The sequence below is a fragment of the Phyllostomus hastatus genome, unplaced genomic scaffold, assembly GCF_019186645.2.
Source record: "Phyllostomus hastatus isolate PE091 unplaced genomic scaffold, TTU_PhHast_1.1 phas_contig_57, whole genome shotgun sequence".
Taxonomy (NCBI): Eukaryota; Metazoa; Chordata; class Mammalia; order Chiroptera; family Phyllostomidae; genus Phyllostomus; species Phyllostomus hastatus.
In genome coordinates this window covers 3,877,555-3,894,208 of record NW_025333912.1, presented here as the reverse complement: position 1 = coordinate 3,894,208, position 16,654 = coordinate 3,877,555, and the positions used below count along the sequence as shown (strand labels likewise).

The window sequence follows — 16,654 nt, the reverse complement described above, 5'->3', positions numbered from 1 at the left end:
TATTTATTTTATCTTTTATATGGAGTTTTCTGGGGTTACATAGATAGAACCTTTGCACTTAGTGTGGGACCAAATACACAGAGGTACTTAGTAAATATTCACTGAGTTCATGGGCTTGGTCAACTAACATAATACTTTTGAGTCTGAATTCCCTCAGGAATAAGTAGTAAAATGATAGTGTAAATATGAAAACCAGTGTAAAGAATAAAATTGCAATTAGAATATTATTTCTAAAAACATCAAAAGCTAGATGCTGAATGGATAGACTCAATGCATTTTTCCCCCAAAACAGGGAATTAAAACAGGTCTGTTGGGTCCATTTTACTGTTCTTACCTTCCCGGATCGCAGTAAATGGGACTCCTTCCTCCTCATTCATACTGATGACTTTTAAAGCCACTAGTTGCCTGTTTATTCTAGAAGAATGGGTGAAAGGTCACACATTAGGATGGCACATAGCAGTTTAACAAAAAGAACTTTTCCTTCAAAATATATTCTAGCATATGAATCTAGAATTTTTTCAAAATGAAGTTTTAAAAGTCATACATATATATACCAAAACATTTTTTCTCTTTATCTAAGTGATCCATGTTCATTACTTAAAAATTTGAAGAATACAGAAATCAGAGAACTCCCCCCAACTGAATCCATCCTCATAATATTTTGGTCTATCTCGTTCCTTTTCCTTCCCTTTGTGCACTTCTCTGAGCCATCCTTACTTTTCATCTGAATTATTGTAGTGACCTCCTAACCATCCCCCTGCTTGCACACTGGTACTCCTACTGTGTACTCTCAACAGAGTAGCCTGGGGCCTCCTTCTAAAGTGAAAGTCAAAACAAGTCACTTCTCTGCTCAAAACAAACCACTGTCACTCTGAATAAAAGCCAAAATCTGTGGCCTCCTACGTGCTACCTGATGTGCCCAATCCCACCATTATTTCTCTCTCTCTTCATCTCCTCCTACTCTCTACTTATTTATTGTTTTGTTTGCTGATATAAGTAAGCTAAGCACCAGAGAACTGAGAAGATTTTAATGAGAGTATAAATATATTATTTTTAATACAGTGGGGTTCATTCAGATCAGATCAGATCTTATTAATAAACTGTTTTTCCTCCATTTAACTTTTTGTATTATTCATTCTTGTATTATGTGATATTTAATAATGGCATAATACTTCATCGCATATGCTAAAATGTGTTTAGACAACTCCAAATACTTTTAAATTATTTTAACTTTTTTGACTTACAAAAATACAGTGATGATCATATCTGTAGATCGATCTTCTTGCACAGCCCCTATTACTTTCTTAGGGTAGTGGTGTAATTGCTAAGTCAAACAGTATGCTGCGCATGTGTTTTTATTGTTTTAATATCATGTTTCCAAATTCTGCCACAGAGTGGTCACACCATGAACTGGTCGTGAAAGTGGCCATTCCAACACTCCCTCGCCAGCACTGGGCAGAGTTGTTGTGTTTTTTTAAGATTTCATGTTTTAGAACAGATTTTGATTTATGGAAAAATTAAGAAGATAGTACAGGAATTTCCATATACCTCACAACCAGTTTCTTCTATTGTTAACATCATACATAGTATGGTACTTTTTTAAAAATTAATGAATCAATGTCGATACATTATTATTAATTAAAGCTCATAGTTTATTATAAATTTTTTAATTTTTGCAGTGCAATTGTATTGTTTATTGTGGGTTGCATTGTAAATTGGTAAAATTTGAGGAGCATGTAGCATAATATATAGGAAAAGCCATAAAACTATCATAACTATGCATTTTTCCCAATAAACTTATTTAATAAAGATTTTTAAAATTCCTAATGGACAAAAATATCCTCTACTGTTAGTTATAATAGAAAAAATAGAAACATCAGAAATGTCCAACAGTAGATGAAAGTTAAAAAATCTGTTATACGGCCCTAACTGGTATGGCTCAGTGGGCTGAGCAATTCCTAGTCAGGGCATGTGCTTGAGCTCTGGCTGGGCACCTGCAAGAGGCCAATGATTGATGTTTCTCTCCCTCTCTTTATGTCTCCCTTCCCCTCTCTAAAAACAAATAAACAAATAAAATTTAAAAAAATTCAAAACAAGAAGTGTTTTGCATTCATAATGGAGGCTTATGTCTAGAAACATGTAGGAAAAAAACAGAAAAAATTCACAATACAATAGACAATAGAATACAAAACAGCAAGCATACCATGTTTGTAACTTTAAATACAATTGACCCTTGAACTATGCAGGCATTAGGGCCACCCGCCCCGTCTCCCCCAAACAGTCAAAAATCCTCATATAACTTTTGACTCCCCTAAAACTTAACTACTAGTAGCTTGTTGTTGATGGAAGACTTACCAATAACATAAAACAGTCAATTAACACATATTTTGTATGTTTTATGTCTTATGTAATGTTTTTGTACAGTAGAGTAAGCTAGGGAAAAGCAAATGTTACTAAGAAAATCATAAGGAAGAGAAAATACATTTACAGTATCCAAGGAAAAAAATCCCTGTATAATTGGACCCGTGTTGCTCAGATCAACTGTAAACTGTGTGCATGTGGAAGACAGAATGCACATGTGCAATTGCTGTATGAAAGTGATAGATCATAGATGTTTTTAAGTTTTAAAAATCCATTTACTATTATTTATTACCTTTTCTTTTTTATTTTTATGGCATTTATGAATTATCAATTTTATTTTTAAATGTTTTCTTACAATGACTATTTTTCTTTTTATCTCTTTTAAAGTAGATGTGTAAACTTATGAAATCAATTTATCTTAGTCTTTTCTTAAATTGAGATATCATTGGCATATAATGTTGTATAAGTTAAAGGTGTGCAATGTATTGATTTGATACATTTATGTATTGCAATATGATTGCCAGGATTTCTTTAGTTTTTACCTAATGTCTTTTTCCTGTCCAGGATACAGAGTACCACATTACATTTAGTTGTCACATCTTTTTCGGCTCCTCTGGGCTATGACAGTTTTCCAGACGTTCCTTGGTTCCGATGACCTTTGAGGAGTACTGGACAAGAATATTATAAGATACCTCTCTGCTGGAATTTTTCTTATGACTACACTGGGGTTACAAGTTTTGAGGAAGTAGAGTACCATTTCCATTACACCATGGTAAGGGTACATATCATCATAATTTATGACTTTTGATGTTGTCCTTAATCACCTGGCTGAGGGTGTGTTTGTCAGGTTTCCTCCCTGTGGTTATCCCGCCCCCCACACTGCACTTATGGAAGAACATCACGATGGGTAGCTCACACTTAACGAGTGGGGAGTTTTGCTCCATCTCCTTGAGGGTGGGTTATCTACACAATTATTTGGAATTCTGCATGAGAGATGTATCTCTTCTCTCCCAATTATTAATTTATTGAACCATTTATTTATATCCATGTGGACTCATAGATATTTCTTTTATACTTTGAGTTATAATCCAACATTGCAGTACAAAGTAGTTTATCTTGTGGCTCAAATTTTTCCACCTTTGTCCTTTGGGAACTTTTGCAGTTGGCTCCTGTGTCCCTTTGACACACCCCCATAAATGTGGGATTTGTTTTTTGTAGCATGCTTTTACCTTCATTTTGGGGGCCTGTTCATAAGTAAAAAGGATCATCACATTTTAATTTCTATTTCTTTACTTTTGGAACCGAATTTTCATAAATATATTGGTCTTTCCTCTTCTTTGTGATTTGCCTATTCACCCACCTTTTAATTAAAATATTTTGTATATCCTTTTCACCAATTTTTTTGTGCCTTAGCATGTCTTTGAAATTCTGATGCTGAGAGCACCTACAATGAAGGATCACATTTAATTTTGTTCTAGGGTTCCTTTGTCAATTTGACAATAGTGATTGTTTCAATGAAACCTCTATTAAGGTGTCTCAAAACTGAGGCTCCCTAGAACATACTTGGATAGATGGGGCACCACGGACCCTTTCAATCTTCCCTTAAGGGTCTGACTTAAGTGTTCTGTGGAGACAGACCTTTTCCAACCCAAAGGTCACGCACAAAGGTCTCTTATCTATTCTTCTGGTTCCTGTTTTTTTCCCATTTAATTCTTTAATCCTGGGATTAAAGAAAATTTATATTGCATATTTTTACCTTTTCCAAGTTGTTAACAATTGTCCCAGCTCCATGTACTGGACTGTCCTCTTTTCCTTGCTGATTTGATATGCCACCATGATTATATATTACATCTTGCTAATATTTGGATTTGTGACTGTTCTGAATGTGTTAAAATCATATTTCTTTGATCTGTCTTTTATTTTTTTTATTTTTAAAATTTTATTGACTTGAGAGAGAGAGAGAGATTTGTTGTTCCACTTATTTATGCATTCATTGGTTTGATTCTTGTATGTGGCCTGACCAGGGATGGAACCTGCAACCTTAGTGTTTTGGGATGATGCTCTAACCAACTGAGCTACTGGGCCAGGGCCAATCTGTCTTTTCTTATATACTTGTGCTACACTATTTTAATTATTGTAGCTTTTGGATAGACACATTTACAATACATTAAGACTGTAAATTAGAGAATCATTGGCATCTTTGCACTATTAGATGTTTGTTCTAATCCGATTATTCTTACAAGCGTTCCTGGAATGATCTACAAGACCCTATATATCCCCCCACTACAAGTGCATCTTTTCCCTGTCCTCATCTGCTTCCAGAGCCAGGCCTGCTCCTGCCTTAGGGATTTCTTACATGCTGTTCCCTCTGGCTGAAGCTCTCTTCCACCACACATGTGCACAGCTCACACCACCCATGGCAGAGTCTCTGTTCAAGTGTTCCCTTCCCATTACTCTATTTAAAATGCCCATCCACCACCCCACGCTGGCACCCCCTTACCCTCTTCCCTGTTTTGTACTTTTTCAAAGCACTTTTCACTCTTTGACAAACTCAGTATTTTACTACTTTATGTGTTGCCTATCACACCCCCACTAGAATGTACACTCCATAATAGAAAATATTTTTGTCTTATTTTCAGGTGAATCCTTATTGGCTAAAATAGTGTCTGGCACACAGTAGGAGCTTAAAAATATTAGTAGACTGAATGAGTGCCTGTATTAAAACAAAATGCCCTTCTGGCTTTTTCTTCATGTGTTCTATGTCCCATAATAAATCTTTGGATAAATCCTTCCCATGTGTTGATGCTAATGATTTTTGTCTTTGCTATTGTGAGAGTAATTTCTCCTACTATATTTTCTCTTGAATGGTTATTGTTAATACATAAAGACAACTTTTGAGAAGTGTGTTTTTATTTTGTAATTGATCTTACTGTTTGTCATACTACTTTTAATAGTTTCTTAGATGATTATCTTGGGTTTTTAGGTAGACAGTTCTATAATCCACAAAAGTGATATACATTCTTTTTCCCTCACTGCATCAGCTAAAATATTAACAATAATATTTTACTATAAAAGATATGGGCATTCTTGCCCTATCTCTAACTTAATGGCAATATCTCTGGTATTGAACAACAAAAAATATATGGGCTGTTGATTTGAAAATTTCTATATCTTAGTGGTAAAGTATCATCCCATTCCTATTTTGCTCAGAGTTGTAAAAACTAGTAATTGATGCTGAATTTATCAAATGTCTTTTTGGCATCTATCTCTATGATATTTTTAAACTTGTTTTTAAATAATAAATATAATGGGTGGCTTTGTGAATAAAGTGAAAAGTTTTAGTGATCTTTCTTTCCTCACCTCAGTATCAACCACTAGAAGTATCTACTTTTAACAATATCTTGGAGATTTTTCCAGACTCCTCTATGAATTTACCAATTTATACATGTATAGTAAGTACATTTGGGTGTCTTTTTCTAAATGAGATCATAGAGTGCATATTGTTCTGTAACTTGTTTTTGTTTCTTAAAATATTGGACATCTTTTTATATTAGTAGAGATCTCTCTTATATTTTAGGTGGCTGCATATTATTTCCTTGTATGGTGATTATTTAGCCAGTCCTTCATTAATGGATATTTGTGGTCACATTTTTACTTTTTTTTAAATAAATCTCGCTTCAGTGAATACACTTTACATATATGTTTGTGCACTTCGACAAGTATTTCTAATGTATTTTTTGTCCTATTATGAGGCTGAGTCCTTTGAAGGAAATCTTAGATTCTCGGTTCCTGCAATAGTCCATGGAAACACATTAAATTCTGTTTCTGCATAATGTGTTTAAAACATTTCCCCTAAAACCCTGTTTTAACAAGTAGAAATTATAACACAAGTACTAAGATAAATGATAAATATTTTGCCTGGTAGTTTGAATATTAAAAAAATTTAATTAACCCTTAACCATTATTGAGCTATTATTTTCAACCCTGAAGTAACATAAAGAAATCAGACCTCCAACTCTTTTTTTTTTTTTTACTAAAAAGCAGTGGAGTTCCTGGATCTTTCATATGTTTAACAAAGTTTATTTTAGCCAAAATGGGCACTTGGCTTTTGGATTAGCAGTATTTTTATTCTTCACCCACTTTGTCTATTTTATAAGTGTAGAAACCCGAGAATTAACCATTTTTTGTACATACCCTACTTTGTAGAAATCAGCTTCAGTTTCTTCTATGAAGGCAAAGAGGCAGAATGAGGGAGAAAACTCAAGGTTGCCATTGCAAACCTTTCTCATGTTTTAGGGAGGGATATGAACGACACTTTATTTAGAGACATCTTACCAACTGCACTTCCCATCAGGCAAAGAGCAGTAATTGTTCTTTGGTTCAGTAGTTGAGGAAGTCTATTTTGAATTGAATAAAAAGAAGAAAAGCTGATATCTCAGTGGGCTGATTATAATTGGGTCAGGAAAAGTTTATTTTTCTTTCAAGGCTATTTAAATTACCATATCTCTCCCTATTGACCATGGTGTCCTGCACAGGTCCTGGCTTTACAATGTCAAATGGGGGGATGGGATCCTCATCTCCAAAGACTCTCTCCCAACTATGCATCACTTACCTGCTAATCCCCTTGTAAACTGTAGCATAAGAGCCTTCACCCAGCTTCTCCAAGTTCAAGTAAGATGAGGCTGCCCCAAAAGGGAGGCTCTTCCTCTGCTTAAGGGGAACAAGTAGGGGTGAGAGATTGGAAAAAGAAGAAAGAGGACTGTTTTATTATTTGCCAGAGTGTACTTGAGAAGGTCTGCTTAGTAATTGCCCTGGAAACAGGGCCAGCCTCCCCAGACAAGCACACATTAAATCCTTGTTGATCAGCATCAGCTGCTCACTCACCCACTGCAAGCCCTGCCTCAGATCCTCTTCCTGAAAAGAATCACTGTTACTTCGTGGCCTTTTACTCTTGAACTTCCGGGCACGGACTGCCTGAAGTCCCCTGGGGTGAAATGAAGTCATGGAACAAGATGCTTCTTTTAGGTCTGTTAGCTAGAGAAAAAAAAGGAAAGTGCAGAAATAAAATTTATGCAAAGTCAAGACTTAGTGGCTGCCATAAACCATTTTTCCTTTTGTTGTCTTTTTTTAATCTTCAAATGTTTTCTAAGCTTTGCACTCCCCAAAGTCACCTTTCCTGAAAGTAGATCATTTAAAAAAATCTTAATGATAGCAATTGTTGAAACACTACATTCTTTCTTCACCTAAAAATATGTCTTTAAATCTTAGGTTAACCTAAATTTCTTTGATGGATAGCTTCCAATTTTTCTCTGTTTAACTTACACTTTTTCTTCATGTCCCCTTAATCTGTCATTTAGGGGAATAACTTTCTAGTATGGCATTGCTAATAACCATGAGCTAATTATTGAAATGTTGAATCCATGGCATACAATACTGCAGCTTGTTTTTTAAGGTTCGGCTTTGTAGTTTAGTACTGGAGAGATTTCAAGAGAAAAACTACTTTCGTGACTTCAATTGAGTTTCAGGCAGCCCAAAGCATAGGATTATTTTTCCCTTTTGGTCTACAAAAAAAGATAATAATCCCAAATTTGATAACAATAGCCATAAATTCTCTGAGACTTTAATAGCATTTTCTTTTTATTGGTTTAGATCTACCGCAGAAAAATCAGACCCTGCAACAGAAAGGGAGCCTCTGAACTCCTCCGCTTATCAATAGAGAAAGATGCTGCTCCTGGGATACAAATACCTCGATCGCAGCCTCCATCGTCACAGGCGCGCTCCTCTGACAGCTGTGCGCATCGCCTCCCTCCCCACAGCGATGGCAGCTGCATCCCGGCTGGAGAGTCTTTGCACACAGCTCTTGACCCATAATCTTCTAGGCTCAGGGAGAGAGCTCACACTTGAACCTCTCCCTCTCTGCCTCTCCTGTCCTCGTTCACTCCCTTTTAGCCAGAGGTCAGTAAGGCTGGAGCTTTCGTATGACTCACATGAGGGCTCTGCTGGGTCAGCCTCATGACTTCAGCAGTTTTTCCTTATCGGTACAAGAAAGCATACGTTGGGAGGATGGCTGCCTGCACTCGTACGTGTAACTGAAAACAGGACAGCTAGTACTGGGTAGAATGAAACTTGGCACAGTTTAGGTTCATATTCTAGCCACAAGTTAGTTCTATTGGTATACATAGTTTTTATGAATTTACATGGCTTATTCATATAAATAATAATGACGTTTATTAGGCTTCCCCAGTGCTAAAGTGGACACATTGAGAAGCATTTTCTCCCTGCCTTTCATGTGAGAGAATTTTGCTTTAAAATATATCTGCAACCTAGCCAACTCTTAATAGTCAGAGAAACCACAGAATAGGAAGAAAGCTAAAGATACCTACTCCATCGCTTCACCTTCGAGCAGTTGTGTAACTAATACTCCCAGAGGAGCTCGCACATTCATTCATCACTTTAAAAACTAGCTAGTGAGCACCTGTGTTGTTCTTACTACATAGATAGTTACCCAATGGTGGAGAAAGAGGAGTTTGCATGAAATATATCCATCTTTCCTCTCTGCTTTCCTCTCCCCCTTCCTTCCTTTCACATAACTGTAATTAATGTTTACTATGTTAATAGAATGCAGTGTTGAGGATCTAGCTTAAGCTACTTTGTAGTTTTTAAACAAAACTTTTTACTCTCCTAGACTCCTAAGGTTGGATATTGTCACTATAATGTACCAATCTGAGTGAGACAATGCAGGATACACAAGCACAACCATTATCATAAAAGGAAAAAGCAAGTCATGTCTATTACCACAGTAATATTTGTGTATATTTCCTATAGGAACCTCACAATGGTTTAAAAAGCCTTTCAGATAATTTAATTATGAGCATGTATTAAAGTCTTATTTCAAAATTGCCACAAGAGAAAAGATCTAGGACAGCTCAAAGAGTCACTCAAATTAGAGACATGTATTTTTTTTTAAGTAAGTTACATTAATACAAAAAAGAATATTTGGTTAAAGACTATTAAACATTCTTTTTAAAGATTTTTATTTATTCATTTTTAGAGAGGGAAGGGAGGGAGAAGGAGAGAGAGAGAGAAACACCAATGTGTGGTTGCTGGGGGCCGGTGGCCTGCAACCCAGGCATGTGCCCTGACTGGGAATTGAACTTGCGATGCTTTGGTTCGCAGCCTGTGCTCAATCCACTGAGCTATGCCAGCCAGGGCTAGACTATTAAACTTTTGATTGACAATCAACAGAGAGTGAGAAAAGCTAGTTTCTCAAAATATTTAATAATTCCATTAGAATTTATTATAATTAGATTATATTTTATAAAAAATGCTGATTTTTTCCTAAAAGGATATTGTGAATTTTTTAAAAACATTTTTTATTGTTGTTCAAGTACAGTTTTCTGCCTTTCCCCTGTCCCTTCCCACCACCCCAGCACTCCCTACCTCCCTCCCCTGTTTCCACCCCATTTGTTATTGTCCATGTGTCCTTTATAATTGTTCCTGCAAACCTGTCACCATTTTCCCCTATAATCCCCTCCCCTCACTCCTCTGGTCACTGTCAGCCTGTTCTCAGTTTAAATGTCTTTTCTTATATTTTGCTTGCTTGTTCATTTTGTTGATTAGGTTCCTGTTAAAGGTGAGATCACATGTTATCTGTCTTTCACTACCTGGCTTATTTCACTTAGCATAATGCTCTCCAGTTCCATCCATGCTGTTGCAAAGAGTAGGAGCTCCTTCTTTCTTTCTGCTGCATAGAATTTCATCATGTAAATGTACTATACTTTTTTGATCCATTCATTTACTGATGGGCACCTACATTGTTTCCAACACTTGGGCATTGTAAATGGTGCTGCTATGAACATTGGGGTGCATAGGTTCTTTTGGATTGGTGTTTCAGGGTTCTTAGGATATAATCCTAGCAGTGGAATTGTTGGGTCAAAAGGCAGTTCCATTTTTAGTTTTCTGAGGAAATTCCATACTGTTTTCTATAGTGGCTGCACTAGTCTACAATCCTACCAACAGTGCACTAGGGACTCCTTTTCTCCACAACCTCTCCAACACTCGTTTGTTGTTTTGTTTATGATGGCCATTCTGACCAGTGTAAAGTGGTATCTCATTGTGGTTTTAATTTCCATCTCTTGATGGCTAGTAATGCTGAGCATCTTTTCGTAGGTCTCTGGACCCTCTGTATGTCCTCCTTGGAGAAGTGTCTGTTCAAGTCCTTTGCCCATTTTTTAATTGAGTTGCTTGTCTTCTTAGAGTGGAATCGTGTAAGTTCTTTATATATTTTGGAGATTAAACCCTTGTTTGAGGTATCATTGGCAAATAAGTTTTTCCATATGGTTGGTTCTCTTTTTATTTTAATGCTGCTTTCTTTAGCCGTGCAGAAGCTTTTTATTTTGATGATGTCTCATAAGCTTTTGTTTGAGGCTCTGTTTCCAGAAAATCTGTATTAAGACAAACAGCTTTTTTAAATTAGTAGTAACATTAATAGGTTATTGATAATTTCAGGCTAGCTTCTCCCATCCTACATTTTTTGGAGTCTTTTTTCCTTTCTTAATTGGTGTGTATTCAAAATACAATGTTTAGTTGAAAGTTTGCACTTTTCCAGTCTTTGCATTCCTGCCTTTATTTAAGGTAGGCCGATTATCAGGAATTGTGGTCTAACCTTTCTAAAATATGTAGGTTTTCACAAGCACTCAACAGGTAATAACATGAGAGGTAATGTAAAGCTTTTGTCAGAAACATTAAAAATAATCCATGTACATCATCACAACAGTGTATAGCCATAAAAAGGAAGATGCAAAAAAATGACTTGCAGTGATAATCAAAATGTACTGTTAAGTGAAAAAAGCAAAATGCTTTTGTACGTTACCTTTTGTGGCAAAGTAATGAGGGAAAAATAAAGTGTAGTCAGTAGTTTTACTAATAGAGCAATATTGCTGTTATTTTGAAACTCTTATTGGTATATTTTATGATTAAATAAGTAATTATGCTAATGTCACTAAAACTAAACTATTCAGCATAAGATAAAATATACATAAATATCAAATCAAAGAAATCAAGTAAAAAGTACATGATCTTAAATTTGATTAGGAAATATTGGATAAACTTATAATTGTTTTCCTTTAAAAAATCTATCAACCAAAAGGACCTAGAAACAGTGACAACCCAATAGCAGTGAGCAATGCCAGTGCCCATTTGTGGTCCCTAAATACTATGTTTTATTAAAAACAACCAAGAGCCTGTGGAGAAATAGTGGCTGAACGTCCAGAGCATGAAATTTCAGAAGTTATCAAGAAAGACATATTCGGCTCATCTTAAGTGTGTGGGAGTCCTGTCAAAATAACATAGGAGCCAACTTGAAGGGACTCCCATTTTGCTTAAGATGGGACAATTTGAATATGAAAAATAATGACTGTAAAGTATCGAACACACAAAATATGTAAAATCCATACCTTTATGGTGATTATAAATAAAAATGGTCACTTGGAGGTTTCTAGTGCAGCAACTCAATGACTGTGAATATTGATAAAGGGGGGAAATTATGTATTTATTTCATCTTTTTTTATACAGATTGTTTTTCTGGAGTTATTAAATAGTTAATGAGGAGAAAATTCTTCCTCACAGAAGATTTTCAGCTAGTAAAGGCAGAAGAAATGATAGAAGTAGAAATTCACTACTACGCAACCCCTAGTACAATAATAAATCTAAGGAACAATCATCAGTGGATGCTACAATAAAATCATTAGGTGAAAGATTGATAAGGAACTTTGCAATGAAGGGTCAAGTGGACACCATCTGTGCCACTGATCAATCTTAGCTCCACTAAATCTTGGACATCGAGAAGTGATGTGCCTCCTGATGTGGTACAACAGAAAGAACACAGCACCACCTGTGATGTATTTCTGACTGAAGAAAAAATATTTAATCTGAATCTAATCAAGTATCTAGGTCTCAAACCAAATTACAAGAAACACAGAGGACAGAGGGTTATTCACTTTTGTGTGTAACGCTACAAGGAAACAAACAGCCAAATCAGAAAGGATGAATAACCTGATTTCTCTCACAAATCAATGGCATAAAAAAAGATAATTCAGAAGCCTTAAGAGACACGACAAATACAACATGTAGACCTTGTTTGAATCCTGATTTGAACAAATCAACTGTAAAACAACATCTTCCCCCCAGCTTTACTGAGGTATTATAGAAAATAAAAATTGTATATGCTTAAAGTATACAAGATGACATTTTGATATATGTGTTCATTGCAAAATGTTTACCACAATCAAGCTAATTAACATAATTATCCCTTCACATAGTTAACTTTGTGTGTGTGTGTGTGAGAACAATTAGGATCAGTTCTTTCCCTACCACGTGTGCATCACAGCATTGCTAACTATGGTCACCCGGCCTGTGCATCAGATCTCTAGCAGGTACTCACCGGGCACATCTGAACTCATATATGCACACCTTTGCCAGCGCTTCCCCACTTCCCCAACTCACCAGCTTCTGGGAACCACTGCAGAACAACATTTCTGAGACCAGTATGAAAACTTACTTATGGTATTAGATGATCTTAATAATTTATTTTTGGAAACAATAATATTTTAGATGTGCTGGCTTAAATAAAATGTGTTATTAAAATAAAAAAGAATTTATTTTTAATTTTACATGGTGATTGTTTAAAAACAATCCTACAGTTAAAGATGCATGCTAAAGTATTTATAGGTAGAATGACATAACTTCTTTACTTAAAAATATTCCAGAAAAAATAATGTTGGGGGGAAAAATCAAAATTGGTAAAATGATGATTGTTTAAGTGATGGCTTAATGCAGATTCACTTTTGTGTATAAGAATTTTCTAAATGAGGGGACTTCTGGCAAGATGGAGGCATAGGTGGACGCACCGTACCTCCATGCACAACCAAGATTAGAACAACAACAATTTAGAAGCAGAATAACACCCAGAACTGATAGAGAATTTATCTGAATGGAAGTCAGACAGCCAAGAAGTTGAAGTAGACCCGTTCATCCAGACCGGTAAGAGGGGTGGAGATGAGCACACGGGTTGCAGCGCACGGAGTTCGGGTAGAGCTGGGCGCCTAAAGCAACCAGGAGCGAGTAAACCATCTGGGGTGCACAGCGGGTGGACCCTGAGTACGCAAGTGGCAACTGGCGGACCCAGTGAGGCTGCGATTGTGGACCAGAGCAGAGCGCGAAGCCCAGGATCCCAGGGAAGGGACTGAGATCCCAGGAGAGTGGGGCTGCCACCATTGTTCCCTCCCGCCCTCACCCCTGCCGCTGCCCCTGCCCCACCCCCGCATACAACGTCACAACCTAGCGACTGGGGTGCCCAGCCCTAGTGAACACCTAAGGCTCCACCCCTCACCATAACAAGAGTGACCAGACTGAAAAAAAAGAGAGAGCAATGGCTCAAGTGGAAGAGCAAATCAGTGCCCCAGAACTCATCCTTTTGAGCAACCAAGAAATAGCTAACCTATCAGATGCATAGTTCAAAACACTGGTGATCAGGAAGCTCACATAATTGGTTGATTTTAGGTGCAAATTAGATGAAAAAATGCAGGTTACCATAAAAGAGATGAAGGAAGATGCACGGAGAACCAACAGTGATGAGAAGGAAATTGGGGCTCAAAACAACAGAGTGGACCAGGAAGAAGAAAAAAGAAACCAAACAGGAAATAATGAAGAAATAAGAATTCAAAAAAACAAGGAGAAGCTTAGGAACCTCCAGGACATCTTTAAACGTTCCAACATCCGAATTATAGGGGTACCAGAAGGGGAAGAGGTAGAGCAACAGATTGAAAATGTATTTCAACAAATAATAAAGGAGAACTTCCCCATTCTGGCAAAGGAAAGAGACTTCCAGGAAATCCAGGAAGCTCAGAGAGCCCCAAAGAAGTTGGACCCAAGAAGAAACACAACAAGGCACATAATAATTACATTAGTCAAAGTAAAAATGAAGGAGAGAATTCTAGAAGCAGCAAGAGATAAGGGGGCAGTAACCTACAAAGGAGTTCCCATCAGACTGTCAGCTGATTTCTCAAAAGAGACCTTACAGGCAAGAAGGGTCTGGAAAGAAATATTCCAAGTCATGAAAGACAAGGACCTATATCCCAGATTACTCTATCCAGCAAAGCTTTCATTTAGAATGGAAGGGCAGATAAAGTGCTTCTCAGATAAGGTCAAGTTAAAGGAGTTCATCATCACCAAGCCCTTATTTTATGAAATGTTAAAAGGACTTATCTAAGAAAAGAAGATAAAGAAAAAACATGTATAGTAAAAGGACAGAAAACTCACAATTATTAACAAACACACCTAACGCAAAACCAAAAGAAACTAAGTAAACAACTAGAACAGGAACAGAACCACAGAAATGGAGATCACATGGAGGGTTAGCAACAGGGGAGTGGGAGGAGGAGAGAGGGGGAAAAGGTACAGAGAATAAGTAGCATAGATTGTAGGTTGAAAATAGACAGGGGGAGGGTAAGGATAGTATGGGAAATGTAGAAGCTAAAGAACTTATGACACATGGACATGAACTAGAGGGAATGTGGGTGGGAGAGGGTGTACAGGGTGGAGGGGAGTGAAGGGGGAAAATGGTAAAATGGGACAACTATAATAGCATAATCAATAAAATATATTTTAAAAAAAGAATTTTATAAATGAGAAAGTAGAATAAAACAATATTCTTAAAAACACATTCATATGAAATCCATATATTTTGATCATTTATTTATTTCCTCATATTCATTCCTGCCTGCTCCCAATGGGGTGTGTGTGTATGAGGCTTTAGATAAAAGTACAATAGTAGCATCACTATCAAAGGGTTTCTTAGCTCCCTTCCCCAAGGTAGAAATCAGGAGAAGAGGCAAAACAAACTCAAAAGGAGAAGTTTACTGAAAACAAGATGGAGAGAAAGGAGAAAGGGAGGGAGCTTGACGCACCAAGGGAGAGCAGACTAATAACAGCATGGCTCCCCTGAACTGCGGCTGGCATCTGGCTTATCCAGAGCTGGGTTCTTCACGGAGGTGCAGAGGCAGCTCTTACTTTCCAGGTTCCCACAGTTGGCTGGTATCTACTGGAGGAGGCACAGGACAGAGCTTTTTGGGGAGTACCTGAAGAGAAAATTTAAACGTATCTAGTAGAGGCTTATAAAAATAACTGAAGAACATTCCCATCCATTTAACAGAGGCTCAGTCTGTCTCAGCAGTAGTACTAATAACAGTAACAGCTTGCTCGGCGTCAGACTTCATGCTGATCCTCCAACTCCATGACAGTGAGTAGGCACCTTTACTTATCTCCACTTATGAGGGTACTGAGTCTTAGAGAATTTATGTAACTTTCCCAAGATTACTAAACTAGCAAATAGTAGAAAATAGTATAAAGCCTTCCAAAGACTACTACAGTTTTCTAATTTTATTGAATGAGGGGACAGTGATAATTGTATTTGCACAAAATGCTCAAAATCTCTGGTCTCATTTCTCATTAATTATTAGGACTAGATTTAAATTAGTTACTATATTTCAGGTGAACCAGTAATAGTTAAATGATTCTGGTTCATCAGTCAGAAGTCCTGTGGCATCACTGTTGGTCCAAATAAAAACTACAGAGTACAATTCTTAAATCACATGCCCTCCTTCTTCCAGGAGTACTTTGTTTTATTCAAAACTTTACATGCTGAGAGTGCTGTCTGCTGACAGTACTCAGAACTGCAAGCACATGGTGTCTGGGTCTCCTTTGCAACTTTAGATACATTTGTGGTCTTTCTTTACATCATATTATTATTGCATATTAGTATAGTACTTGTTTACTTGTAGTTAGTATTCACAATGAAGTTAATGGTGTAAGTTCATGTTATCTTCCATTTCCACTGCCTTCAAGAAAGACCAAGACTTAAACTAATGTTACTGAAAAAATATGTGGAGCAAGATGGTCATGTTTCCAAATTTCACAAGTTCTATTGATTTAAGAGACAATTTCTAGAGCCCTTGGGAATATCTGCTCAGAAATGCCAACTGCCCCAGTTACTAGTTTTCTACCTTAAATTCTGTGTTCCTGGCTGTAATATTAGATTCTGTCTCACATTCAGGCTCTCCCCACATCCTGGCCTTCACTTAGAAAGAGTAGTTTAATCTGTTGTGGATCAAAACTGTGAACTACAGATGGAACGCTCGAGAATGCTGAACGATTCCATATGTGCGTGTCCACATTCTAAAACTACTGGGAAGCAATGGCAGGTTAAAAGAGACATTTCACAGGCAGGTAAAGAAAT

At 36.9% G+C, this 16,654-nt stretch overlaps 1 protein-coding gene across 1 annotated transcript in view; it reads right to left on the bottom strand.

The window, feature by feature from the left end:
- Positions 1-8,230, bottom strand: part of CDK15 (cyclin dependent kinase 15) — a 79,349-nt gene extending 71,119 nt beyond the window's left edge. The window contains exons 1-4 of the mRNA XM_045847629.1: positions 8,108-8,230; positions 7,246-7,395; positions 6,974-7,068; positions 335-414 (exon numbers count right to left, since the gene is read on the bottom strand). Coding sequence (XP_045703585.1) covers positions 335-414; positions 6,974-7,068; positions 7,246-7,395; positions 8,108-8,230 — 448 coding nt within the window. The remainder of the gene's footprint in view (positions 1-334; positions 415-6,973; positions 7,069-7,245; positions 7,396-8,107) is intronic.
- Between the last annotated feature and the right edge of the window lie 8,424 nt (positions 8,231-16,654).